The sequence below is a fragment of the Capra hircus genome, chromosome 9 (genome assembly GCF_001704415.2).
Source record: "Capra hircus breed San Clemente chromosome 9, ASM170441v1, whole genome shotgun sequence".
NCBI classification, from domain to species: Eukaryota; Metazoa; Chordata; class Mammalia; order Artiodactyla; family Bovidae; genus Capra; species Capra hircus.
The window spans coordinates 88,752,788-88,780,607 of NC_030816.1; the positions used below are offsets into that span (position 1 = coordinate 88,752,788).

The following is a 27,820-nucleotide window of genomic DNA, read 5'->3' on the forward strand; positions in this document are numbered from 1 at the left end:
AGAATTCTTAAAATCCTGGTCATTGCTGGCAGCAATTAAGAGCTAGTGGTAAAGAATCTGCCCTCTAACGCAAAAGACATAAGACTCTGCCCTGGGTCTGGAAGATCCCCTGGAGGAAGAAATGGCAACCCACTCCAGTATTCCTGTCTGGGAAATCCCATGGATAGAGGAGCCTGGCGGGCTACAGTTCACGGGGCTGCAAAGAGTCAGACTCGACTCTTTAGCAGGCAGGCACGACCCTTTGCTAACCCCTGGAAATCCCAAAGCCTCAGGCAGGGCAGTACCAGGGAGAGGCCATCTCAGAAGAACTCTATTTTGGGTGGCGTGTGGGATCTTAGTTCCCTGATCAGGGACTGAACACATCTGTGCCCTGGGCAGTGAAAGCACTCAGTCCTAACCACTGGGCCATCAGGAATCCTCTCGGAACACCTTGGTGAGCTCTTCTCTTCCTGGCCAGTGTGTAATATCCCCCTAAAAAGAAATACAGGCATCAAGCTTCTCTTTTACTTAAACATGAAGAAACTGCAGGGCAGCGACTTGGAAAACGTCAGTTACAGCATGAATGCACATCACGTGTCACGTGTAAAACACTTTTTTTGTCTTTTATTGAGGGTTGTCAACCAGAGCAACACGAACGTTTGACCCATCTGCTTTCAAAATGAAGAACAAGGCACACAACTCCAGCCGACTTCGCCAAGGAGAAAAAGTGCGTGGTGTCCGTGGCCAGCTATGGGCAAGACGGGGCTGGGGGTCCAGCGGAGCGGGGAGGGGAGGAGAGGGAGACAAAGGACGAGACGTGGACACAGACAACTCGAGTGCCAGGGCCAGGACAGACACACAGACGCAGGACGCTCTGCAAACATCAGCTCCTTTAGGAAAGTCTTCACAATGCCCTTACTGTCACAACGGGCATGAACCGGGGCCTGTTAATCACTGGTGTTTGTGCCGAGTGCACATAAGGCCAAGGGCACTGCCCTCCTTGGCCTCACAGTTGACGTCCAGAGCAGCATTCCTCCCCCAGGACTGAGCTCGGCAGACTCCACGGGGGTGCCCGCAGCATTCACAGAGACATGTGTCTTAAAGTCACCTCCACACGATTGCTGCCTTTGCCATTCTGGTATTAAGACACACATTTAAAATAAAACACAGTCCAGGTCTGGGCACTCACACAGAAGGCAAGCTACTCATCAGGTGGAGGTCCTCGGTCCTGCGTCTCGTCTGGCAGGGTTAGGGTTAGGGTTAGGGTTATCCAGCTCCCACAAACTTAGATGCTTCGTGTCTACCTAGAGGCGTGCCTAGCACGGGAGAGACGAGAGCAGAGACCTCCGCAGGAAAAATACAAAACTGGTTTTTAAGAATGTAAGGCTTCAATGTACAATGCAAGCAAGACTTGACACTTTAAAGTCTAATGAGATAAACATTAAACTAGTTACGTGTTATAAAATAAGACAAAAGTTGAGGTAATACATTACACTCTCATATAACCAGCTTTATCTGAGTATAACCTTCTCCCCCCTTCTCAACCTTGGCGTTAAATATACTCAGATGCACAGAAGGAATACCTAGAAATCAGCCTGGAGTTAGTGGAGCAGAGTATGACCTCTGAAAGGCAGGGGAGTCTTACCCTGTATTCAAATAATAAATAAAAACTTCCCTTTTCCAAACCACTGTATAAACGGTACAAAGCCACCACGTCACTGATTCTCACACAGGGACTAAAAGCGCTGAAAACACCCATCTGCCCTGCACTCCCACAGTCCCTACAGAAACGGGTTTCTGGCCCGCCTGTGGCGCCCCGCATGTGGTCCAGCTCTCTGCACGTCACCTCCCCCTTCCCTCTGTAGCACAGACAGGTGTGAGCAGCACTAAGATAGAGAGGATGCCTCCTCCAGAAGCGGGCCTCGCCCAGTGCCGCGGAACCCCGGACGCCGAAGCGTCCCCGCAGCTGTGCTCGCCCGTGTGTCTGTGTGTGTGTGTGTGAGTGTAGAGAGCACGGTGGGCAAGAACTGTATGTGAACCGGCGTGAGCATGTGTGCATGAACGAGCATGAGCGTGAGTATGGATAAGTGTGCATGAGAGCACAAGTGTGTGAGCGTGAAAGCTGAGTGTGTGAAGGTAAGCATGTGTCAGTGTGCAGGCATGTACCTGTGTGTGTGGGACTGTGCACGTGGGCTCCCGGCCCTCAGAAGTCTGCGTGGCCACCGCAGAGCACGGTGCCCATCACAGCGCCCACTGGCCGGGCAGACTCTCCTAGTGGCCAGCACCCTCCCCGTTGCCGACCGGAAGTTCGGTTCACCTGCGTCGCGGGTTTTCCAGGCCCCAGGACATGGTTCCCACCCAAGAGAGGCAAAACCGTCCACGCAGCACTGCCTGGCCGCCCCCCTTCTGGCCCCCTGCACCTGCAAAGCCACACCCACCGACGGGACTTCCCCCGCTGGGGGTGGGGGACCCAGGGGACCCTTAGGGGTGGGGGCTGAGAGGCATGGGTACCGCGACTCACCCCCCACCCACGAGCGCCGAGGACACCCGTGGGCGCGGAAGAAGCCAACAGGTGCAGAGGGCAGACCCGCAGGGCGAGGCCCGGCCGGCGGCAGGGCAGGGCAGGGCGGCGGCCGTCTCCCCGTCCTCCGCAGGGGGTGGGCCGCGGGGAGCCGCGGAGGGCCGCAGGCGGGGCGGCGGCCGTCTCCCCGTCCTCCGCAGGGGGTGGGCCGCGGGGCCGGCTCTCGGGAGCCCGGGAGGGCGGCGGGCGCGCTCACAGCGAGCTCAGGTGCGGCAGCGCGTCCAGGGGCCCCGCCCGGTCGCGCGCGGCGGCCGCCGCCTCGACGCCGCGCAGCCACTGGGTGCACTTGCGCACCAGGCCCTCGTCGGCGGTCGCGGCCTCCTCCTCGTACTCCACGTCGTCGTATTTGTGCCGCTCGTTGAGCAGCGACACCTTGAGCAGCGAGCGCAGGTCGGCGGGCCGCGGGCCGGGGGCGGGCGGCGGCGGCGGGGCCAGGCGGCCGAGGCCCGCGGCCCGGGGGCAGGCGGCGGGCGGGCGCCCGGCGTCGGCTGGGGGCGCCCGCCGGGGCCGAGCCAGCAGCTGCCTCTCCAGGTGGCGCCGCTGGACGACCAGCACGGCCTCGGGCGTGAGGCTCAGCGAGAAGCGCAGGGCGGCGTCGGGCCCGGCGCCCGAGGCGGCCGTCCGCGCCCCCGCGGCCGCGGTCCCCGCGGGGCTGTCGCCGGAACCGGCCGGCCGGGACGCGCACGGGGCCGGGGCGCGCGGGGATGCCGGGCCGGGGGCGCGGCGGGCCGGCGGCCGCTTCAGGGTGGCGGAGGGCCAGGAGCTGGACAGCGGCCCCGGGGGCCGCTCGGGAGGCCGCCTCTTCTTCTCGGCGGCCGCGGCGGGCGGCGAGGGTCCGGGCGGGGCGCAGGCGGGCGCCGCCGCCTTGCGCGGGGCGCCGGGCTTCCGGGGCGGCGGGCGCGCGGCGGGGACCCCCGGGGCCGGGGTGGGCGGCGGCGGCGGCGCGGGCGGGAACGGCATGGTGGTCAGCGCCCTGGAAGGAGAGGGGCGGCTACCGTGTGGGCGCGCCGAGCCCGGCGCCCTCCCCGGGGGGGCCGCGGTCCGCCCCCCGCCCGCCCTCCGCACCCACCTGGGCTGGGCCGCGGCATCTCCGGCGCACACACGCCCCCCGCGTCCACACCCAGGGCCTTGCGTCCGGGCACCCCGCTGCCTTCCTCCGTCCTGCCTTCCTTCCGGGGCCAGGGGCTCTGCCGGCTCTCCTCCGGGGACAGCGGCGGCCGGTCCACGCGGAGCCTGGCGCGCCCGCGGGAGGAGGAGCCGCTGCGCCCGCACGCCGGCGCCGCGACTGGGCGGCCGAGGCTCCCCGGGCGGCCTTCCACCGCGGGGGCTAATCCATGAGAGGCGGGGAAGACCGGGCGTGTCCTCCGCCCGAGGCGGGGTCCTCGCACGTGGGCCAGAAAGTCGTGTGCCACCTCTCGGCGCTTCTAAGATGGTGCGCAGGCCGGCGGCGGGGGGACCGCGGGCCCCGCGCGCGGCCCCGCATCCCGGTGTCGCGGGAGGAAGCTGGCCGGAGTTCAGAGGCGGGCACGGACATTTCAGGGCATCCTTCTGGTTTTGTTTTTGGATCATATTGAAAGACAATCATTTTTAAATTAAAAACCTCGTACTCCTTGGCGAGGCAAAAAAAAGAAAAAAGGCCAATTTCGGTTAAATCGTGATACAGGACCTTCAGTTCATTACAGGAGACTCCTGTGAGCACACGGAAAGCATTTACTGCTGTAACAGTCGTTCAAAGGAATGCAACAGCTTCACTGTCAACTTAGTCTAGTGGTAGAGACCTGAAAACATTCCTTCAGTTTTCAAATGTGTGTTAAATAAATGAATGATTCACTGCATAATTACAGAGCAGTGCGTCCTAAAGTCAAAATTCAAATGAGGAGTCCCTGCATTACTTACGGAGAATCATCCATTGTTTAGAGCTCTTCCACCCGCGCCCCGCCCCCCCCCCCCCCCCCCCGCCCCCATGGGATATGCTTTTCTGGGCCAGGGAAAGCAGTTAGTCACTCAGTTACGTCCCAGTCTTTGCAACCCCAGGGACTGTAGCTTGCCAGACTCCTCTGTCCATGGGATTCTCCGGGCATATTGCTGGATATGGTATACTGGAGTGGGTTACCATCTGTTTCTCCAGGGAATGGAGGAAATTCTCAGGAATTCTCCAGTAACTCCCAGGAATTCTCCAGGGAATTCTTTTCTTCCTGACCCAAGGATCAAACCTGGGTCTTCTGCACTGCAGGTGCCTTCTTTACCATCCGAATCCCCAGGGAATCCCTTTCTGGGCTACCCAGGAACACAGCTAGGTTGTGTGGGTTATGGCCCAGGTTAGCGGGGAGTCCTCAGACATGGCCGGTGCCCCCTGCCCAGGGCCCTGGCCCGATCTCCAGGCTCTCCTGCTTCCCACCAGCACCTCGCTGCTGTCCGGGCCCCTTCCCACGTGCTCCCCTCAGGGCACGCAAAAAGGAACATGATTGGTGGCTGGAAACCTTCTCTTGATGGTCTGGGATGGAGGCCCTGTCATCTCCACCATCACCCTCAAACCACCCCGAGTGTCTGTTTTCTCCATAAAATACACAGTCCCCACTTCCAGACAGGGCTCCCCGCTGTCCTTTCCCCTGGACCTTCTTCCTGTCCCTGCCCGTGTCTCAAGGCATCGTGTCTCCTCCCAAGGCTCAGGGGAAACACTGGAGACAGTTTAGGTCGTAAAACACCTGCGGCGCCGCTGAAATGACGCCGGCAGTTTACCCCAGTGTTCCTCGGTGGGTGTGGACTAGCCGTGGAAGCCGTGGCGGCAGGAACAGTCCTGCCAGGAGCGTGGAGGGCAGCAGAGGCGGTGAAACCCGTGCAGATGGGCAGGGTGGGGGTCAGGAGGCGGGAGGAGGAGGAGGGGCTAGGGGACCACGGCTATGGGCGCAGCCCCCGGGGGCAGCTGGACGCCCAGAGAGGGATTCCAGGAGGGACCTCAGCACTTCAGGAGCTGTGCCGGTATCAGCGACTGGCTTTCCCTGCTTCCTGTTTCCTAATTCTTGAAGTCACTCGGTCCTGTTCGGCTCTGCGGCCCCATGGCCGTAGCTCTCCAGGCTACTCCGTCGGTGGGACTCTCCAGGCAAGAATACTGGAGTGGGTTGCCATTTCCTTCTCCAGGGCATCTTCCCGACCCAGGGATTGAACCCAGGCCTCCCGCACTGCAGGCAGATGCTTTACCCTCTGAGCCACCAGGGAAGCCCTGTTTCCTAATTCTTAGGATGCTTTGGAAGTGACTCTTGAAGGGTGTGAGTGGGAGGTAAGCGTGGGTTGGCATCTCATGGTCAGGACAGCCGTGTACGTCCACACACAGGATGGACGTGCTGTGTGGCACGTGCCGCCCCGCCCCTCCGACTGTCTCCAGTCTCCTAGAAAACCAGGGCTCCCGGGCGGAAACACCTCCCAACTGCACGCGGCCCCGGGGAGAGGAGATGAGCCTCAGCCCAGCCGTGGGCCCCAGGGCCACGTCAGCCATCAGCACACTAGAGGAGAGAGGGACGCCGCGGGTAAGGAGCCTGCAGCACCCACAGCAGCGGCTGGTCGGCCTTTTCCCCCGAGAGAAACTCGGAGCCGTCGGATGGACACACACGTCACACCAGCCTGGTCCGTGGGCTTCTCCCAGTCCCCCCGCGTCGGTCCCAGGCCGGAAGCTCGGGGACTTGGCACGCGGCACATGTGCCTGGTTTCGGAGGCGGGAAGGTGAACGCCGCGGGCCGCCCCCCAGCACCCAACCCATTCCTCCGCTCTCTCCCCGCGGGTGCTGCGGCCCCACAGCCCCTGTGGGGGAGAGGAGTCCCCAGCCTCGTGGTGGGTGGGCTGCCCTCCCAGGGGTCACGGAGAAGTTAGCATTTCTGGAGGGCTTCGGCCTGCAGACTCTGCGAAAGCCCCCTGCCGACGAGTTCCTCTGCCGAGAACTTTCAGCCCCCTGACGTCGGAGGCTGGAAAGCCCCCCTGGGCCTGCAGGAGCCCGCGAAAGCCGCCTGTGTCTGGCCCTGTCACTGGAGCGCTGACTGTTAGAGAGCCCGCTCCACGTTCTATTTGGTTGACTTGTTAGCCAGCGACAGTTACCAGTAAGGAAAGTCACACCAGGGAAGACAGCAGGCCTCCGTTCAGAATAGGGGATGGAGCGGAAAAGGGATCAGTCAAGAAATATAGTCCGGCTTAATTCATAATTTACGTGGGCTTTTGCATAACATGCCCAGAACACAATAGTGGGGATAAACTACTTATCTACCAAATAGTAAAGCTAGAATACTGCGGTGAGGTCATCAGTTCCACAGCCACGGTTCTGTGGTGCAAGAGATAATCGCCAAAATACTCATCTTAACGATATGAAATTCACTGTTTGAAATAAAGCTAGTTGATTTAAAAGATAAGTTCAGTTCAGTCGATCAGTCGTGTCAAACTCTTTGCGACCCCATGAATCGCAGCACGCCAGGCCTCCCTGTCCATCACCAACTCCCAGAGTTCACTCAAACTCACGTCCATCGAGTCGGTGATGCCATCCAGCCATCTCATCCTCTGTCGTCCCCTTCTCCTCCTGCCCCCAATCCCTCCCAGCATCAGTCTTTTCCAATGAGTCAACTCTTCACATGAGGTGGCCAAAGTACTGGAGTTTCAGCTTTAGCATCATTCCTTCCAAAGAACACCCAGGGCTGATTTCCTTTAGAACGGACTGGTTGGACCTCCTTGCAGTCCAAGGGACTCTCAAGAGTCTTCTCCAACACCACAGTTCAAAAGCATCAATGCTTTGGCGCTCAGCCTTCTTCACAGTCCAACTCTCATATCCATACATGACCACTGCAAAAACCATAGCCTTGACTAGACAGACCTTTGTTGGCAAAGCATTGTCTCTGCTTTTCAATATGCTATCTAGGTTGGTCATAAGTTTCCTTCTAAGGAGTAAGTGTCTTTTAATTTCATGGCTGCAGTCACCATCTGCAGTGATTTTGGAGCCCCAAAAAATAAGGTCTGACACTGTTTCCACTGTTTCCCCATCTATTTCCCATGAAGTGATGGGACCAGATGCCATGATCTTCGTTTTCTGAATGTTGAGCTTTAAGCCAACTTTTTCACTCTCCTCTTTCACTTTCATCAAGAGGCTTTTTAGTTCCTCTTCACTTTCTGCCATAAGGGTGGTGTCATCTGCATATCTGAGGTTATTGAGATTTCTCCCAGCAATCTTGATTTCAGCTTGTGTTTCTTCCAGCCCAGCATTTCTCATGATGTACTCTGCATATAAGTTAAATAAGCAGGGTGACAACATACAGCCTTGATGTACTCCTTTGCCTATTTGGAACCAGTCTGTTGTTCCATGTCCAGTCCTAACTGTTGCTTCCTGACCTGCATGCAGATTTCTCAAAAGGCAGGTCAGGTGGTCTGGTATTCCCATCTCTTGAAGAATTTTCCAGTTTACTGTGATCCGCACAGTCAAAGGCTTTGGCATAGTCAATAAAGCAGAAATAGGTGTTTTTCTGGAACTCTCTTGCTTTTTCCATGATCCAGCAGATGTTGGCAATTTGATCTCTGGTTCCTCTGCCTTTTCTAAAACCAGCTTAAACATCTGGAAGTTCACGGTTCACGTATTGCTGAAGCCTGGCTTGGAGAATTTTGAGCATTACTTTAGTAGCGTGTGAGATGAGTGCAACTGTGCAGTAGTTTGAGCATTCATTGGCATTGCCTTTCTTTGGGATTGGAAAGAAGTCATTACTAAACATTTAAACCGAGAGTTTAAGAGCAACTTAGTAAAATATTTAGTGAAAATGATATTTTCTATAGCTAACAGGTCAGAAGTGAGTGGCTGCTCTGTACTCCATCCTTGTGCGATCACGGGTCTACAGCCCCAGGGCTCCACTGTGAGCTCGCGGTACAGAGTTCAGTTCAGTTCAGTTCAGTTCAGTCTCTCAGTTGTGTGACTCTTTGCGACCCCATGGCCTGCAGCACGCCAGGCCTCCCCGTCCTTCACCATCTCCCGGAGCTTGCTCACACTCATGTCCATTGAGTCGGTGATGCCATCCAACCATCTCATCCTCTGTTGCCCCCTTCTCCTCCCGCCTTCACTCTTTCCCAGATCAGAGTCTTTCCAGATGAGTTAGTTCTTCGCATGAGGTGCCATTTCATTCTGTTCATGGGGTTCTCAAGGCAAGAATCCTGAAGTGGTTTGCCATTGCCTTCTCCAGTAGTACAGGGTGCAGCGTCAGGGTTATTACCCAGCGGATGCTGGGAGGGTCCCTCACCTGGGCCACGCTGAGCATTGCTGTACTGCCTGCCAGGTGGCACAAGGGACCCGCTCTAAGGACGCTGTCCTAGGGAGCGAATACCCGTAGAACCTCACTTGGGGGCCATCCTGCTAAGGATTGAACCTCCGACCATGACAGGCTAGCTCCAAAGGGGCCCCCGCCCTGAGGAAGCATGAGGGAAAAGTTTGATGAGGAAGTCTGTGGTTAACGAGACCATCTGACTCTCACACCAGGGCAGGGCACAGAGGGCCTGGGCAGGCCTCTCACGCCGTCCCTCCCTGCTGGGGACACACGTCCACCGAGTCCCACACAACCCCCAGGCTCTGAGGCCCATCGTGGGGTCCCTCCTCCCTGGTAGGGCCTGGTGTGGCTCACCGGAGCGCCTGCACTGCTGGAGCCTGGCTGGACAGATGGTCCCGTGCGGACCGAGAGCTCCGTAGGGCTGCAGCCTGCTGTCTCAGGGGTCGGTCGGTCCCTCGGGCCCATCTCGGTGGACTCTCGGCCGCACCCCGTCTCCAGGTGCTCCCTGTCCAGGGGTCCTCTGCACAGCACCCGGCTTCCCGCCGGTTCTGGGGACTGGTGGACGTGTCTAAGGCGAGGCTCCGACCATGGCCTCGGCTGGAGACAGGGCCCTCCCAGGACTGGATGTGTCCCCTCTGTGCTCAGCAGCCCGGCCTCGTGCTGATTCTGCACAGACCCCTCGACGCAGGAGTCCTCCCCATGCCTCCCGGGAGCCCCTCCCGTCCTGGCTTAGTCACCATGGCCTGGAAGGCCACCTTCCTAAGGAGCAGGCTCTCACCTGCGGACACACCGGGTCGTTGACGGGCCAGGGACACAGGGGGAACTGAGGGGCGAGGGGAGCTGGTGACGTCTGCCTGTCCCGACTTCTCCCCGGATCCAGCCCTGCCTCGCAGCGCTCCCTCCTGGGTGGGCCGGCTCCTCCCTCCGGGCCTCACCGTGCCGGGCAGGCCCCGACCCGGACCTGGTGGTCAGCTCTCCTGCACCTCCGCTCCGCCTGGCCTGCCCTCCTCCTCGGCGTCCGCGCCGCCTGTTTTTGGGCCCACCCTGCACAACACACTGAACACATTTTCACAGTCACTCCGTCTTCTCACCCCTCACCAACCTGTCCTCAGGGCAGTTACTAGGATAGAGATCCTATCTTACCCGTTTTACTGCAGAAAGACAGCACAAGTGTCCAAACTACATTTTATTCAACTGAATCAACAGACCACCCACTTAAAACATAAACTTGAAAAAATAAAAAATCACAAACTTGATCAAGAAAATGTTATTTTTTCCAAGTGTGGGTTTATTTCAAAATTATGAAGATTCATATATTATTTTTATTACATACAATGAAGCAGTTCAGCTTACAGTAAAAGCTTTCACATTTAAAGTTTTTATTTTAAAAACATATTTAAAAAATGTAGACCCTTAAAAACCACCAAAAAAGCTGAATATATCTTGCAGTGTAGGTTTATCCTTAAATATTCACATCTCAAATGCTGTTTAGAAAAAAGATTTTAAAACTGGCTAAAAATCATTTACACTTGGCAATGATTAAAATCTCGACGTCTCTGACAGAGTGTATTAATGGCACATAATGAATTTACTGTCACAAGCACCTAACAGTTTAATGGGTACGCAGTTTCACCAGTACGCAAAACGGGCTTAGATGGTCGGTGCAGTTGTTCTGGAGTGATCACTGTATCAGGAAAAGGACACCGCACCAAAAACAGAACATCAACTTTTAAAAGATCTTTTCAGTTTCCTTCTTTTCAAACAGCTTTCAGCTCAGGAGAGAAGAACAGCACTTAATTACTGCATCCCTGATTTAAAAAAAAAAAAAAAAGGAAAAATATAATAATTTTGCCTCCAGAGTGAACTTGCAAAAAGATTCCTGCCAAGAGACAAATGCACCATCACCTTCTTCCATCAGAACTCAGTGGAACACCCCCAGCGCATTTCCTGGTTAACTAAAACTCTGAGTGTCACTTGAAATCAAGAACTGAGACACGGAAATAAATTATTAGTTGTTGAAATGGTATTTATTTATTTAGAAATATTAACCAGCACTTATTGCTAATTTTCTTGTGAAGAAATTAAATACAAAAAAAAAACCCAAAAAACAAATTTTAAAAAAGAAATAATGAACAAGATTTTAAAACAAAAATGTTTATAACTACATTCTAAGAACTCCAAAAAAAAAAAAAAATCTACGTGCTAGACCATGGCACTCCACTCTAGTACTCTTGCCTGGAAAATCCCATGGACGGAGGAGCCTGGTGGGCTGCAGTCCATGGGGTCGCTAAGAGTCGGACACGACTAAGCGACTTCACTTTCACTTTTCACTTTCATGCACTGGAGAAGGAAATGGCAACCTACTCCAGTGTTCTTGCCTGGAGAATCCCAAGGACGGGGGAGCCTGGTGGGCTGCTGTCTATGGGGTCGCACAGAGTCAGACACGACTGAAGCGACCTAGCAGTAGCAGCAGCAGACCTCATTCACCTTCCAGGACAGTCAGTCTCAACATGATCACTGTTACACAGACTGTTTAGGGTGAGCCCAGGATAAGAGGCGCAGGCCCACGCATCAGGGGAGCAATGCTTCACCCTGGCTGTGAGCTCCGGCTGCACCGGAGTGGACACCGTTTCCAGGGTGCCTCTTCCCCTTGTTGAGGGACAGCAGGAGCCCTCCCAGCTAAGGTCCCGAGGGCCGGCTCTTGTTCTAGGTCACCCTGGTTTGCTTTTTCTCCTTTAAGTGTTCGTCAGAAAGACTCACTCGTTTGAATAAAAACAGAATTTCTACCAATTTCCTTCACTGTTCTATTAGGCATACAGTTTCGCTGTTTTCATATACAACCTACATTTCCAGAGTTCATGGAGAAGCTGTGCCTTAAGAGAGTATGCCTCTGAACCTCACGCTTAAGTCTGCAGTTAGTTTTGCTTTTCCCTCCACAATTACATTAACACATTTTTCTGGGGGGAAAAAAAAAAAATTTTAATGGCAGTTACCTCAACATACAGAATAAACGTTTCTGCTGGCTTAAACCAAACATCTATGCATCAGCCTCACTTCCTATTTACTGGGTGTTTACAGTCGTGGAAGGATCCAGGGTCTCTCGCCAACAGCCCCGACCTGCAGGTGTTCAGGTGCTACATCTGCAGTCAGCTCCCAGCCCACCTGGGACCCGTGTTCACATGTTTTCACTTTATGTGGCAAGCTCCTATCAAGCTTGTTTAAAAACTCATTTCCTTTTGGGAAAAAAGTAAAAGTCAATCTTAAAAAAGGCCCTGTAAATCATATTTTAATATGAAAATTATTAAAATTTAGACATCTTTGTAAAAAGAATGAGAGGAGCAGAAAGAACAGGATGAAATTCAAAGAGGCTCACCTCGCGTACGGGATGTATGACAGACTATACCTGCAAGAAAAATTCAAGGATGTTGAAATTTAATCTAAATGACGTTTTTCTTTATGCCAAATGGCCATATTCTAACAGCATAAAAAAAGGAAGCAGCAGAATATTATACAGTGATTCTCAGAGCATGATCCAGACAGCATACAGCATCACTGGGGAACTTGCTAAAAAGGCAAATTACCAGGGCCCACCCCACACCTCAGAAGAAGGCAATGGCCCCCCACTCCAGTACTCCTGCCTGGAAAATCCCATGGACGGAGGAGCCTGGTAGGCTGCAGTCCATGGGGTCGCTAAGAGTCGGACATGACTGAGCGACTTCACTTTCACTTTTCACTTTCATGCATTGGAGAAGGAAATGGCAACCCACTCCAGAGTTCGTGCCTGGAGAATCCCAGGGATGGGGGAGCCTGACGGGCTGCCATCTATGGGGTCGCACAGAGTCGGACACGACTGAAGCGACTTAGCAGTAGCAGCAGCACCCCACACCTCTTGAATGAAAAACTGTTGTTTTAATAAGCAATCTATGTTTTTAACAAACTCTTAAGTGATTCTGATGCCTGCTAAAGTCTGAACTTTTGTTGTAACAGGTTACCACTTTTAAATTATTAAGAAAAAAATTAACTATAAAGTAACAGAATACACTGCACTCTCCTTCAAGAAGAACACGATCAAGTACACATCAACAACAAAAAGTAACATTAATAGAAACTGACAAAGATTTAGGTTTTCCCGTATGTCAGAGTCGAGCGTCTGAAAGTTATTTTGCGACAGGTAAAGAAGCGCTTTTAACATGTGCTGACATTGCCTCAGTGGAGAGGGAGGGACAGCAGCAGCACACACACAGCTCCTAGACTGGCCGACACCGAGATGTCCCACAGCGCTCAGGAAGGGGCTCACTGATTCTTACGCGGAAGAAAACGAGACTCGGGTCTAAAGAGGAAAGGAAGAACACTCTTAAAGGCCTTTTGCCAGCGAGGAACACTTTTCTGGTCTGACCCGGAAGCATGCGAGGGGGACACGTTCCATCAATCACATACTCACCGGGCCCTCGGTGCCGCCCAGCCCTGAACGCGGCTGGCTGCGTGAAGGGGACGGCCAGTCAGGAGGGACCAGAGGGGCGGAAGCCGCGGGGAGACGGGGAGGCAGGGCTGCAGTGAGTGCTCAGGGCCAGAGGCAGCTGCTCAGCCACACCGCACAGAGCGAGGGGTCCCCGCCATCCCCCGGGCTCAGCCTGTGCCCGGCCTGGGTTTACGCGTGCGGGTAGCATCCCGTTCATTGCTCGCCTTCTCTGGCACAGCAGAGAAGGGCGTGCAGCCCCGTGTGACGTCAGCGCGGCCCCACAGCCCCGTGTGACGTCAGCATGGCCCCGCCTCCCGGCGTGACGTCAGAAGGCCCTGCGGCCCCGCCTCTCTGCAGCTCGCCTCTGTTGAGTCTCCGCCCCGCCCATCACCGCCACCCGGGACACACCACAGACCGCAGGCACCGGACCCCTCGGGAGGCCCTTTCCCCCGGGGCCAGGAGAACCTCCCCAATGACCTCCGTAGGCTCACAGGCAGGGAACGACACCGCTGAGGAAACGACCTTTTCCGACGAGTGGAAGACTTACCAGGTCATGGAGAGGAACTGCAAGATGCAGAACAGCACGGCCAGCCCCTTCTTATGCCACTGACAACAGCAAAGACAGACACAACCCGGTAAACGCTTCAAAATACCTTTCACAGCCTCCTTCAATTCCTTCCTTTCAAAAGACGTAACTGATAGCTCCATTCATTTCATTATTTAGTATGACAAAATTTCCATTCAGTAAATCTGAAAATTAAATATCCACAAATTCTATCCTCTTTCTAGAATTCTGATTCCATTTACTTAAATGCTGCTAAATATATGGCATTAAATGTTAATGAAATAATTGTGCACAGGCTCAAAGTATTAACCTCCTTTGATGTAAGGCCTTTTAAGTCAAGGCTAACTTTTCCAAAGTCAACATCAAGGCACAGCCCTGGCAGTCCAGTGCCTAAGACCCCCTGCTCCCAATGCAGGGAGCCCGGGGTTTCAATCCCTGGTCCTCTGGTCAGGGAACTAGATCTCCTGATCACGACTGAGACCCATCACAGCTAAATACATCAGCAAGTATTTTTTTAAAATAAGTAAACAAAATCGACATTGAAAAGCCCACTTGGTCAGCAGACCTATACCCTACGTGGAATCCATGTCTCCGACTCACTGGCACTTCCTTCTTTCCTTGAGTTACTTTTTGAAGTAAGACTGTACTTCACTGTGATCTTCCGGAATAATATTAACAGTTTCCATGGTTGTTTTAAAATGACCCATTTTTAGAATGTGTCCATCTTTATATTTACTTCCTCACTTATTTTTAATCTACTGCTTATAAACAGACTGCTAGACCATTCCACATCAGAAATCAATTTCCCACAGGGATATGCAAAAATTGCTTAAGAAAATTCTTTTACGTTACAATTGGGAATTGAGGTACTTAGTGAATTCTTGTGTAACTAAAGCCCAGTCCTTGTATCATTAAACTCAGAACACTTCTGGTGGGACATTTCTGAAGTGCATTATACACCACCCCATCATCTTTGAAACACACCGTGTTCTTGGGAGCTCAAGAGCCACCTCAATCCCCTTTTGAAGTAGATAAGAAACAATACGCAAATACAGTGAAGGATCAGGAGCATCAGGAAGTAAACAGAGCTGCAATGAAGCTCCTCTAGAGGCTCCTGGAGAGCTGTGTGTACACGAGTGCGTCCTTGGTCCCTGGTGCCGTTTTGGCTGGCCTGCTTTCTGGCCCTCTCTCCTCGGTGCTGGGACACCTTTAGCCTGAGATGCCCTCCCCGCCTGAGAGCCACAACACAGCAGACCCTCAGCGAGGGGCCCTCACAGGCCCCCTGATCACGGGGGCCGTCCTGACCTGGAAGCAGGAAGAACCTCACCTCTGTTTCAGGTGGCAGGCTCCACTGCCAGTCTGGCCACTAACGGGACGCTACACACACGACTTTAAGGACACCAGTCTTCGGTGAGTTTTAATAAATCAGACTTTGAGCTCCTCTGAGATGGCAGCTTGATGACACTTTTACCTGGTGAGGGGCCACACAGCAGGAAATAGACACGGCTGGGGTAACTTACCCAAAGGGCAGCGCACAGGGTGAGCACGAAACACAGCTGGGGAAGGCGAGGAAAACGGTCGAGTTTGAGTCTTTTCAAAGGCCAAACAAAAATGCATACACAATTCTGCACTCATTTGCATAATAACACACCACACAACAAAATCAATGCGACGGCTTACTCGAACTGTCCTTATATATTCCCTGAGTATTATTTTAAAGTCTATGGCTGCAATCTTCCGGGGCCAACTGGAAACACGAAATAAGTCATCTGCTGACTAAGCCAACAGATGCTGTTTCACGAATGCATGAGTGAGGGCAGCTGTTCTCAGGGATGTGTGATGCTTATGTTAACGTTCAGTAACTCAAACCACCAACACCGTGTTTAGTACAACTGTTAATGTACAGGGGGTCCTATTCTACTTAGCTTTACATAAGGAGCTGTCCATAATCATTTCATACAGAAAGAGTACACTGTCACGCCACACCCTGTCCCCAGAGTGACAAGGACAGGCAGATGAAAGCAGTGAGGACAGGTCTTAAGACAGAGAACGGGGTATTTGTCCACCACTCCAACAGGGAAGGGACAAAAGCCAGGAGACTCTCCCAGAGAAGACTCGGACCCAGAAGTGACCTGACCTTCCAGCCCCATCCATACGGTGGTCCAGTAAGAAAGGTTGCCGGGGGCTGGAAACTGAAACGCATGCAGCTCTGCTTCCCACCTGAGACACACAGCGCTACTCTGCTAGAGAATGCCCAAGAAAACAGGATTCCCCCAGCCAATCACTGAGGTAATACTGCACAATCCCAACTCTTCAAACTCACAGCCTGAAGGGTGCGACTATTACATTCAGCAAAGGAAACATGAGTTCCTCTGTACACAAGTGGGTGATAATTCATAAATAATGCCAAAAAACACCCTCCTATGAAAGTTTTTAAAAAAATGATCATTATTTACTTACAAGCATAATAACTGTTGCAAGCAATCTCGTTGTTTCAAACATTTTCTTCAGTTGTTTCACGGGTCCCATTAAAAAGCATGTACTATTTGAAACAAAAGAAATGAGAGATGGATCTGTGTAAAAATAAGTGCTTTTAAGAAAATAAACCCTGTCAGCTTAATTAAACAATCTCACTAAATCTGTTTTATCGCAGAAAGTGAGAAATTAAAGAGCCTCTTGAGGAAGGTGAAAGAGGAAACTGAAAAAGCTGGCTTAAAACTCAACATTCAAAACACGAAGATCATGGCATTCGGGTCCCAACACTTCATCGCAAACAGGGGGGGAAACAATGGAAACTGCCAGACTTTATTTTCCTGGGCTCCGAAATCACTGCAGACAGTGATGCAGCCACAGAATTACAAGACGCTTGCTCGCTGGAAGAAAGGCAACGACAAACCTAGACAGTCTATTAAAAGGCAGAGACATCACTTTGCCAGCAAAGGTCTGTACAAAGCTGTGGTTTTTCCAGTGGTCACGTATGGAGGTGAGAGCTGGACAATAAAAAAGGCTGGGCGCCAAAGAACTGGTGCTTTTGAACCGTGGTGGTGAAGACTCTTGAGAGTCCCTTGGACTGCAAGGAGATCCAACCAGTCCATTCTAAAGGAGATCAGTCCTGGGTGTTCACTGGAAGGACTGATGCTGTAGGTCCAATACTTTGGTCACCTGATGTGAAGAACTGACTCCTTTGAAAAGACCCCTGATGCTGGGAAAGATTGAAGGCGGGAGAAGAAGGGGACGACAGATGTTGAGATGGTTGGATGGCATCACTGACTCGATGGACATGAGTTTGGGTAAACTCTGCGAGTTGGTGATGGACAGGGAGGCCTGGTGCGCTGCAGTCCATGGGGTCACAAAGAGTCAGACAGGACTGAGAGACTGAGTAACAAGTGTTAGAAGGAAACTGTAATCTCTGTGTATCCCATGACACAGGAATGCCTCTCACAGTCATTCGCAGCGTCACTTCTCAGCGCTGGGTCAGCATGGCCGCTGCGGGCGGCCTGGGAGGACAAGGCAGTCTGTCTTTAGCATGGGCCAATTCAGCGACGGCCCCCTTATCTCGACGCGTGTGGCGCGCATGAACAGTGCAGTCAGTTCCAGAAGCAGTGTCCGTGCAGAGCTTCCAGGAGCAAGGTAGTGTGCAGTCACTCCCCGAGGCCCTCCAGACTGCTGTCTGAGGAGCAGGATGGGCCCAGAGACCGACGGAGCTCAGCGGTGGTTCACACCCGTCCCCTCGCCACCACCTCTGACCTGGAACGTCCCTGAGGAGACGGGGGCTCACCTCTGAATGCTGAGAGCTCACAGCTGTGACAGACAGCAGCACCCCAGAGATGCGCCCGAGGCCCTCAGAGAAGACCCCCCGACGCCCAGTGCACAGTCCTCGGAGTCACTGCCCCACATGGCCCCGCCCGACCCCTCTGCACAGCACTGCCACCCGGGATCTGCTCCGGCTGGCAGGCCGGGCATCTGACTGTCCCCCTCACGAGGCAGCTATGAGCCGGGACTCCAGAGGGCTGTCGGGTGGGACCCCAGCCCGGTCACCTCCCTCGGTGTTTCCCCAAGGACTGACCGCCCCCTCTCTTGCGTCGCTACCCCTGGATGTACAATGGAGGGTGACAGGCAGTGCTTGGCACACAGGCGGCACCTCCAGAGGCTGGCTCTTCTCACCATAAACACTATGAGGCAGCTGGCACACAGCAGGGCTCTAAGTATTTACTGAGGGAATGTAAATTTTGAACTCACGACATGCACAGACCTACAGAAATATATCCTATTAGAAAAGAAAACTTTGATAATGACAGCAAACAAAACATTTTGAGAAGCCAAACTTCCATACATACCTGGCTAATGCAGCAATATTTCCAAAGGTGTAAAACACTGCAAAAAGCTTTATGCCTCCAGGAAGCCACAGCAATCCAGTTCCCTGAGTTAAGATGTTAGAGTTATTTAAAAATAATTTTATCACTGTAATAGATTAAAATATAAACCTGCTACTATAATAATGATAGTATATAATGATATTTAAGCATAAATGTGTTAACATATGGCCTCTAATTATAGTTTCCTAAAAAGTTAATTTTCAATGTTATCTGCTAATTTGAATCTTATGCCTATTTGCATATGAGTATATATAAATGAGCTATTCCATAATCTTCTTTATATATCTAAGTAAATCTCATTCTATTTAAGTATTCTTTTTATAAATGGCAAGTTACAAAAGGTAATAAACTCTTCTAAACCACTGACTGCAACTCTCCTAACACACACAGTGGTTTTTCTTCAGTGAATTTAACAATCCATAAACCCCCCTAAATATTAGTCTCTACATCTTTTTATTGATCTCTACCCCTTTATTTCAAGTGACTAAATAAGTCCCATCCAAACAGTCCAGATAAATGGAATGCTTAGTCTCACGCGAAGCAGAAATTATCAAGCAACATAAAGCTTAACTCACAAGGATGGAGAAGAAGATGCCACTGACAAAGCATATGGCAAACCACTTCAGCCTGGTGTTGAAACTAAGCGTCGAGGCATCAAGCACCTTAAGGAAGGGGAATTAGAACATGTTTTTAAATCACCACTTGGCCAATCTGGTGCTTTATATGACATTAAAGCAAATCTTCACTTTAACACAGACGATGAACCTGTTTTACTTTGCACACAGTGGTGCGGCTTAAGAATATAAGGACTCCTCGGCTGTGAAGGGGAATGTAAACAGTCTGGGGATCGGGCTGTCCCGGAGACGCTGTCACCTCTGCAGATGAGATAACAGCGCTGTTTCTGGAACACTCTTCCTGGGAGGGCCAGGAGGGGCACTGATGCATACGAGATGAGACCCATTCTAAAATGCTCACTGATTAAAACCAGGGGAAAGATGGAACAAGACCGGCAAACTGTTGACGGGTGCGGAGATGGAGTCGGGACACACACCCTTCTCTGTCTCGTGTCTCAGGGCGTCTGGGCCAGATTCCTGCACGCAGAGCCTGACTCAATGGTCCTGCGGGAGCCAGTCCCAGGGGAAGCCCCGAGGACTCTGGGAGGCTGGGCAGAGAAGGGGAGGGGCTGAGCGAAGCCGTGACCTCAGCTGGCGCTCAGTGAACACCACACCCCATTGTCCGTCCAGCCATGAGGCCCGATGACCTTTTGGGACTCACCTCCCGCCAGCTGCTTTGGATGCAGGGTGTGTTGGGGGGGGGGCGGGCGGAGCGTGTGTCACGAGCAGGGCCCAGCGTGCCACGTGACTCCAGAGCGGGCCCAAGGGGACATCTGTGAGCTGATGGGCAACGGGTACATCCGCCCAATGGCCAGGACCTGGGGTGCCGCCATCAGGCTCTGCCACGGGGTACCCCAACAACTTCAGTTACAAAAAGCTCATTTGAAACCAGCATGAAAAGTAGATAAAAACAACTAAATCAAGATTCTGCCAATGTAACATCCATCACTATTTTAACACATTTTAAATGTTTTTTAAATTTGCTTTACAAACAATCTTGTTTCCAGCAATGTCATCTGTTTATACTAAAACTGACCACTGTAAACAAAGAATGAACTTGCCTATAATAAATAAATAAATAAATAAATAAAACTAACTCACAAAAGCCTGCATTTCCTAGACCTAAGTTATTAAAAACGTGCTTTGAAATGATAACTAACTCTAGAGCAAAAACACTCCAGGATGTCATGTATATTCTAACCAAATCATATGGGAAAAGCGTACCCCATATATTTCATACAATAGTCTGGCATACAGTCATGATTAAAGTACACATTTTCTTTACAGGAAGTACAGTCGGTCTGTAACATTTGTTTCAGGTGTACAGCACAGTGATTGAGTACTTTATAAATTATATTCCCTTTAAAGTTACTGGGAAACAGCGGCCACGTCATCCTGTGCTCTATGGTACCTCAGCTGCTCACCTACTTTACGCACAGCGGCTGCATCTCTCGCCTCTGCCCTGTCTCGCCTTCGCTTCCCCTCCCCACTGGCAACAGCTAGCTGTTTTCCACGCCTGTGAGTCTGTTTCCGTCTGGTTACCTACATGCGGCATATTTTTTAAGATTCCATGTATAAGTGATAACATTAGCAATTGTCTTTCTCTTCATTAAGTTTAACACCCTCTAGGTTCATCTACATTGTTGCAAATGGTAAATACATATTTATATTACTAAATACATTATTACAATTTAGTTCCCAATAAGGCTGAAAAAGTATCAACACCAGCTGTTTCAAGAAAACGAGAAATATACCATAAGGATTTATATTTCAAAATTTAAATTTCTAACGTGTATTACCATATACTTAAAAGACCACATGCTTATAATGTATTTTTAAAAATAAGGAAGCAAAAATAGTTTCGTATACAAAAGCTGAAAATACTTTTGTCTACATTCCTTACCTCAACAGATTAGTCTGTGAATCCTTACGTAGCATGAAAAGTAGATAAAAACAACTAAATCAAGATTCTGCCAACGTAACATCCATCGCTATTTTAACACATTTTAAATGTTTTTTAAATTTGCTTTACAAACAATCTTGTTTCCAGCAATGTCATCTGTTTATACTAAAACTGACCACTGTAAACAAAGAATGAACTTGCCTATAACAACATCTAAAATTTCACTTTTTTTCTGATCAGGAAGAATACACATCAAGTACATTTTAACCACATGGGAGAGAATGAACCCTGGAGACGGCGCACTGGACAGGGAACGGTCTGCTGGTCTGTGAAAGGTCAGACACGGTGTCCCGGGGCAGGGTTCCTAAGTGGTCAGTGCGGACCCATGGTGACGGTGGGGGGGCGGGACTCAGCAGGGAGTGAGGACCCAGGGCTCGTGTTCACTTTCTTTCAAGCTTCAATCGCCCCGTGGTCTTTGTCTGACTTGGTTTCAGCACAGCCCTTTGTACAACAGCAGATATTTTTTCTCTGTCATCTGCCAAACAAATTTTTTCCATTTGCAAATTTGGAATATTCGATCCACAAGCAAATGACCTGTCCCAAGCCCCAAAGATTGTCCAGGACACAAAAACATATCACAGATCGCTTAACTCACATTGTAACGTTGGGAAAACGTTACAATGTCCATCTATAGTGCCAAAAAAACAGGCCCTGCCCTGACCCCGCAGACAGATGGCGTTAGCATGAGCTGGTAGGTGCAACGTGTGGTCCAACCTGGATCAGGAAGGGGCCCAGCTAAAGCAGCAAGTGCTTCGATCTCATACATTGAGTCTTAAAAGAGAAATACACACTAAAATTGCCACCAGTCATTTCACTTGTTATCAAAGGGAGAGGAAGCAAAAAGTACATCTCATGAAGCAGGAGCGACCCTCCTGTTCTCTTGTGTCCTCTTTATGTGGCAAGAAATCAACAGCACCTGCAACTAGAAATTTATTAAAAAGAGAAAAATGAGTCAGAAACAATGGAGGAAAACATCCCCCCAGCAGCACCGGTACTGCTGGTGAAGGAACGGACCACGGGGATGGAAGAGTCGGGATGTGGACACCTGCGTGAGGCAGGCCCTGGTGGCCAGAGCCCACCTCCCAGGCGACCACCCCACGAGTCAAGGGAACCGCCGAGCACTGAGCTCCCAGAGCTGCACCTGCAGAGACGGCGAGAACACGGAGCCGCCCGGACGACAGCAGCGGAAGCAGGCGTGCACACCCTCCCCACGGGGCCACGCCCCGAGCCCTCCGGGTCCCTCTCCCGGTCACCCTCTCCCACCAGGACCCCAACCGCAGGCCCTGCCCCCTCCTAGCAGAGCCTGGGCCGACTGCTGCAGCCACTGACAGCCCAGCCTGTCTGCTCCCCGCCCTTCGGGGACCCAGGGTCTCTCACGCCCTGAAATGACCCCGTGTCCAAGCCCAGGCCACTGCTCTCCAGCCGTGACGTCCCCCTGGGCTCCCACCTCACCGCTCCGCTAGCCCCCTCTTTCCAGCATAGATGGCAGGGTGCCTCGCTTCAACAGAAAGCAGAGGTTCCCCTTCTCTCCATCCACCTAGCAACACCCCCTCATGACTCAAGCCTTCCTTGCTCGTCCTCTGGGCAGTCACGCACGACAGGACATCAAACCAGGGCATCTGCACTTCAAGAGCCCTGGCCCCGGCCTGCTGGGCCTCCCCTGCGCATGGCTGTCCATGGCACCCTGCCTTCCCATTCCACCACCGCTGACCACTCCGCCCCACTGCCACTTCAGGCTCCAGTTCTGCCAGGCGCCTCTGCTGGCGCCAGGGCTTCCTCCCTGGGCTTCCTCCATCTGCCGCAGAGAACGGACGTCCACCCACCACCAGGCTTGCCTGGGACCCTCACCTCCTCCTGTTCCCACCACCACAGAGGGCAAAGCTCAACCTAGCCGCAAGGTTAGGTGCCACGCCCTCTGACCTCCCAGGGACCTGACCCAGTGGGATTTCTCCCCAAGGTCAACAGAAAGCCACGTTGCCTTGGAGACACCACCCCCACCCCCTACACCACTGACCATCAAGGACTGAACATGCTTAAGCCTCTTCTACCTTAACACAGAAAGTATGACTTCACCCTCCAGCCTCCGCTCCTTCATTCACTGATTCACTCAACAAAGTTAACACTTAACACAGGCCCTCTTGCGGGCTCCTGGGGGCCTGTGTTAAGTGCCAGGCGAGTGATCTGGCTCTTGGTTAAAAGGAGCTGGGAGAAGGTGCAGGCCTGGTGCACGGCCGGTGCATGGCCCCTGCCTGCGGTCAGGGATGGGCGGCTGGCCTATCCTTGCATCCCCTGCGCTCCCAGCCCCGAGGCCCTCAGGAAAGCCGGGCAGCAGGGGAGGGGCCCTGCAGACTCATCCCTCAGTCCCTGCCCTTCTCCCGTGACCTCGGAGGCCATAAAACTGCCTGACCCCTGGCCTTCACTGCCCCACCAGACCCCTGATCAACACCCACCGCTGGGGGAAGACGAGCCCAAGGCAGCTGGCGTGTCCTCCGGCTTTAGCCAGAGGCCAAAGTGACTGCCGGCTGAGTGAGCCCCTTCAGTTTTGGCTCTCACATGAACTGATCTGGTCTCTGCTCCCCCACCCTTGCCCTCTCCAGGTTCCCCGCTTCCTCCCTGGCTGCCCCCTCACTCCTGAGCTCCTCACACTGGAAAGGCCCAGAGGTCAAACCCGAGCCTTATCTCTGGTCTGCTTGCCCACAATCCCTTGGTTATCATGAGTACTTCCTCCAGCATCTCACACCCAGCAGCCTTCCTGCCTCTCCACTCAGCAGCTGGCATCTCAGACTCAACATCCAGACTCTCCCCACTCCCCGCCCTACCACCTGCGCCTTCCACGGCCCAGCTAAGGGAGACTCCCTCTCTTCAGCTGCTTAGGTCAAAACCAGAGGCGCCCTTGGCTCCCTCAGCGCTCACGCATCCAACCCGTCAATCACTAACCCCGCCAGCTCTATACCCAGGCCATTTACAGAGCCTGCCCACTCTCACTTCAAACCACAGTCACTCCCATCTTCCTGATCCGGCCAGTGGTCTCTCCCCAGGGCCACTCCCAGAGTCCTCTGCCCCTCATCTGTTCTCCATGGGCCTGCCAGCGCAATCCTTTAAAATCCAAGTCAGGCACATCCCCGTTCTGCCCTCGGCTCCTCAGCGCTGAAAGTAAAAGCTGAAACCCTCACTGGGTCCTGCAAGACCCCACGTAATCCAGAGCCCAACTGCGCTCTCCCTGGCTCCAGACACTCCGGCCTCTTTACTGGCCTTCAACAAGCTGAGCACTGTTCTCAGGATCTACATTTGCATGAGTTGCCCAGGTACCCCGGGGACTCTTCAGAGGGACGCTGTAATGTCACCCTGACAGACAGGCCCTCAATGACCATCCAACACAATCAGGCAATCCCAACCTCCTCAACCTGCTTTACCTTCTTCCATGGTGCTTACCACTGACTGACATATTTTTATATTTACTTGTTTATTAACTGCTTTTCCCAATTAAAATATAAATTCCATGTGGGGGAAGCCAAACCAAACACATGTAGGTACCAAAATATTTGTTGAATGAATAAATGACCACCTCCTCTGAACTCACAGCACATGTCCCTTCCAGTCACTCCCAGCTTCCATCAATGACTTCTCTACGTAATCTTTCTCCCCTCTAGAGAGTGGGCTCAAGAGAAGAGGCACCCTTACCCTCCTGTCCCCAAGGTTTTAGAGCAGCTCAACAGGACTTTCTGAGTGGCGTGTCCCAAGCCTGCAATGTCCTATGCAACAGCCACTAACTTCCACGCTTAGCCAGCACCTGAAACGTGGCTGATGTGGCTGCAATTTTAAATTTTATTTAATTCTAATTAAATTGAAATAGCCCCATGTCGCTAGGGCTGCTGCCTATAGCACAGATCTAGAGCAAAAAGGGAAGCAAAAAACAGTGGTTCAATAAATAAGCGGGGTGGCGTCTGTGGGTGCTGCGGGGGCTCGCCTTTAGGCAGCAGTGTCTAAAGGACGTTTCTCATATTACTATTTACTGGTTCTTATGTTAAGGTTATGATTTGCCAAACTGGTTAGAGTTCATCTAGAGCAGACGCTTTCTTTTAGTCTCTGAACCCTCAGAGTCGTCCCGAATCCTGTTCACTAGAGGTGCGGAACAATTATGACCACAAGGAAGGAAGTTAGGACAGGAGAGGGGACAAATAAAAGGTCTTTCTGTAATACTGCATCCTTTTAAATGTTCCAATTCGGTGACAGGCAAGCATGAATTTGTCTGCAGGCAAATAACACAGATACTTACACAGCAGTTCCTGCCGCACTATTTTTAACCCTCTAAATAGAGGAAGTAACCCTGATCAAGTCTCGTGGGTAAACCACAGAGACAAGGGGTTTTTTGTTTTTTTGTTAAATCTCTTAATAGAGGTCAACAGACAGCTTTTGATTCCGTATTATTTCACTTCTCAATCATCTGAGTTTGTTTTTTCTTTTTCTCCCTCCAGTCCCCCTCCTTCCACAAGACTAGACACACACTCACAACCCCTCCCTTAACTCCAGGGGCTAACAGAGGCGACGGAGCTTCGCGGTTCCCGCTTCTGCAGCACCGGGACCCGCACGCCTATCGCGCCGCCAGCCTGGGTTCAGAGTCCACAGCGGGCGCGGGGCACCGGGCGAGGCTGGGGGACGGCGGCGCGGGGCCGGGCGGGCTCTCTGGGGGAGGGAGACGGGCAGCGAAGCGGGGTCCTGAGGGTCTCAAGGCCCCACGGAGTGCGGGGGGGAGAGGCGCCTCACCGCGAGCACCCGCAGACGCCACAGAGACGCCACGCACACCCGAAGGCTCCCCAGACCCTCCCGAGAGGCGCCGGGCGCCTGCCCCGCAGCCCAGCTCCGCGCGCCCGCCCCGGCGCGCCCCCGGCGCCGGCTCTCTACCTGCGCGGTCAGGCCCTGCTCCTCGTCGTCCTGGCCACTTAGGACCCGCCGCAGCTTCTCCATGGCCGCAGCCGCGGCGCCCGGCCCGCCCCTCTCTCAGCCCCTGAGAAACCCCGGAAGTCGAGACTCTTCCAGCCGGCCGGAAGTCCCGGTCTCCAGTTTCCGGCGCACCGGCTCCGCCCCCCGGCGGCCGTCCTAGCGGCGTGCGCATGCGCGCCGGGCTCCGCCGCCCGCCCGTCTGGCCCCCTGCGGCTGCGGGGGGCGGGCTTGGGCGGGGCTTGGGGCGGGGTGTCGGTGCTGAGTTCGCCGCCCGCCCCCGGCACCCCCGGAGACGAAGCGGCTACTCTGCAACGCGCGGAGTGGGATTCCGCTGCGCTCGGGTTTACCCGTCGCTGCCTATCCCCCACCTCCAGGAGTCGGGACCCAGCGGGCGCATGGCCATTGCTGGTTGGATGAATAGGCCCATGAACGTGGATCCTCACGGGTGTCCTCGACGCTGGTGCCTCGGACCCAGGTCCAGGCCTGCAGACCAGGGGGTCCAGTGTCCGGACCAGAAGTCTAGCTCTGCAGACCGGACATGCGTTACTGCAGGCGCCCGTCCAGTACTGCAGGCCAGAGATCCAGCGCCCAGATGCATGTCCAGTGACTGTACCAGAATCCGATTCTGCAGACTCCTGTCCAGCGCTGCAGACCCGAGGCCCCGTGCCGCAGACCCCCTTCCAGGCCTGATGGAAGAATGCTGGGGGCCAGTATCAGAACGGGCTTCCCAGGGGCGCTAATGGTAAAAACCCGCCTGCCAGTGCAGGAGGTGTAAGAGACGCGGGTTCGATCCCTGGGTCGGGAAGGTCCCCTGGAGGAGGGCATGGCAACCTACTCAGTATTCTTGCCTGGAGACTCCCACGGACAGAGGAGCCTGATGTGCTACTGTCCATAGGGTCGCAAAGAGTCGGACACCACTGAGCAATTTACTGCAATGTGAAAACAGGGACAAGGGTTCAGTCTTAAAGAGTAGCTTTCTTGTGCCTTGAACAATGTGGGGGCTAGGTGCGTCCGCGCAAACTGTAGTCTAAAACTGTTGTATAGCTTACAGCCAGGCTGTCATGTGTGAATCGTTTCTATCTTCGGATCCTTTGTGTCCACGGCTCTGCGTGTTGGGCTCAACCAGCTGAGGACTCGGTAGTGCTGTAGTATTTACTTTGGAAAAAGCCCAAGTTTAAGTGGACCTGTGTATTTCAAACCTGTTTTGTTTAAGGGTCAACTGTACTTCAGACTGTCTCAGGAAAAAGAAAGAGGCTGCTGCCTTCTTCCTTTTTCCTTGTGAGAGGTGTTTAAGTTTGTAAGAGTGAAACCCTACCTGTAAAAGGAATAGCTAATCCAACCCACCTTGCCAGTTGTGCATAAACCCTGCAAACCTCTGAACAGCGTAAACATAGTTCTCCACCTGCACTGGGTGGGTGGACACTAGCAATGAGCTAGTGACTTTTTTTCTCTTGTTCTCTACCATGCTAAGGAGAGAGGAGAAACTAGGGCTTCCTGTACAGTGAATTACACTGAATCTTGAGTGTGTACTCAGTTCAGTTCAGTTCAGTTCAGTCACTCGGTCGTGTCCAACTCTGCGACCCCATGAATCACAGCATGCCAGGCCTCCCTGTTCATCACCATCTCCCAGAGTTCACTCAGACACGTCCATCGAGTCTGTGATGCCATCCAGCCATCTCATCCTCTGTCGTCCCCTTCTCCTCCTGCCCCCAATCTCTCCCAGCATCAGGGTCTTTTCCAGTGAGTCAACTCTTCACATGAGGTGGCCAAAGTACTGGAGCTTCAGCTTTAGCATCATTCCTTCCAAAGAAATCCCAGGGTTCATCTCCTTTAGAATGGACTGGTTGGATCTCCTTGCAGTCCAAGGGATCCTCAAGAGTCTTCTCCAACACCACAATGCAAAAGCATCAATTCTTCGGCTTTCAGCCTTCTTCACAGTCCAAATTTCACATCCATACATGACCACTGGAAAAATCATAGCCTTGACTAGGCAGACCTTTGTTGGCAAAGTAACGTCTCTGCTTTTCAATATGTTATCTAGGTTGGTCATAACTTTTCTTCCAA

The 27,820-nt window shown here is 52.9% G+C and overlaps 2 protein-coding genes across 3 annotated transcripts; both read right to left on the bottom strand.

Annotated features, from left to right (window-relative positions):
* On the bottom strand, positions 577-3,715 carry PRR18 (proline rich 18). The gene is made up of 2 exons (XM_018053522.1): positions 3,630-3,715; positions 577-3,533 (listed from the first exon to the last, which is right to left on the bottom strand). Exon 2 carries the CDS (start codon positions 3,518-3,520, stop codon positions 2,753-2,755), a length of 768 nt encoding a protein of 255 aa, XP_017909011.1. The 5' UTR covers positions 3,521-3,533; positions 3,630-3,715; the 3' UTR covers positions 577-2,752.
* On the bottom strand, positions 10,106-25,871 carry SFT2D1 (SFT2 domain containing 1). 2 transcript variants are annotated; one of them, XM_018053457.1, is made up of 8 exons: positions 25,718-25,871; positions 18,814-18,900; positions 18,200-18,282; positions 16,323-16,404; positions 15,383-15,418; positions 13,845-13,903; positions 12,212-12,241; positions 10,106-10,646 (listed from the first exon to the last, which is right to left on the bottom strand). In XM_018053457.1, the coding sequence occupies exons 1-8, from the start codon at positions 25,778-25,780 to the stop codon at positions 10,607-10,609; spliced, it is 480 nt and encodes a 159-aa protein (XP_017908946.1). In that variant the 5' UTR covers positions 25,781-25,871; the 3' UTR covers positions 10,106-10,606. The 2 variants fall into 2 exon arrangements, with proteins under 2 accessions (XP_017908946.1, XP_017908947.1); XM_018053458.1 differs by lacking the exon at positions 10,106-10,646 and adding an exon at positions 11,247-12,071 and having other exon boundaries at positions 25,718-25,870.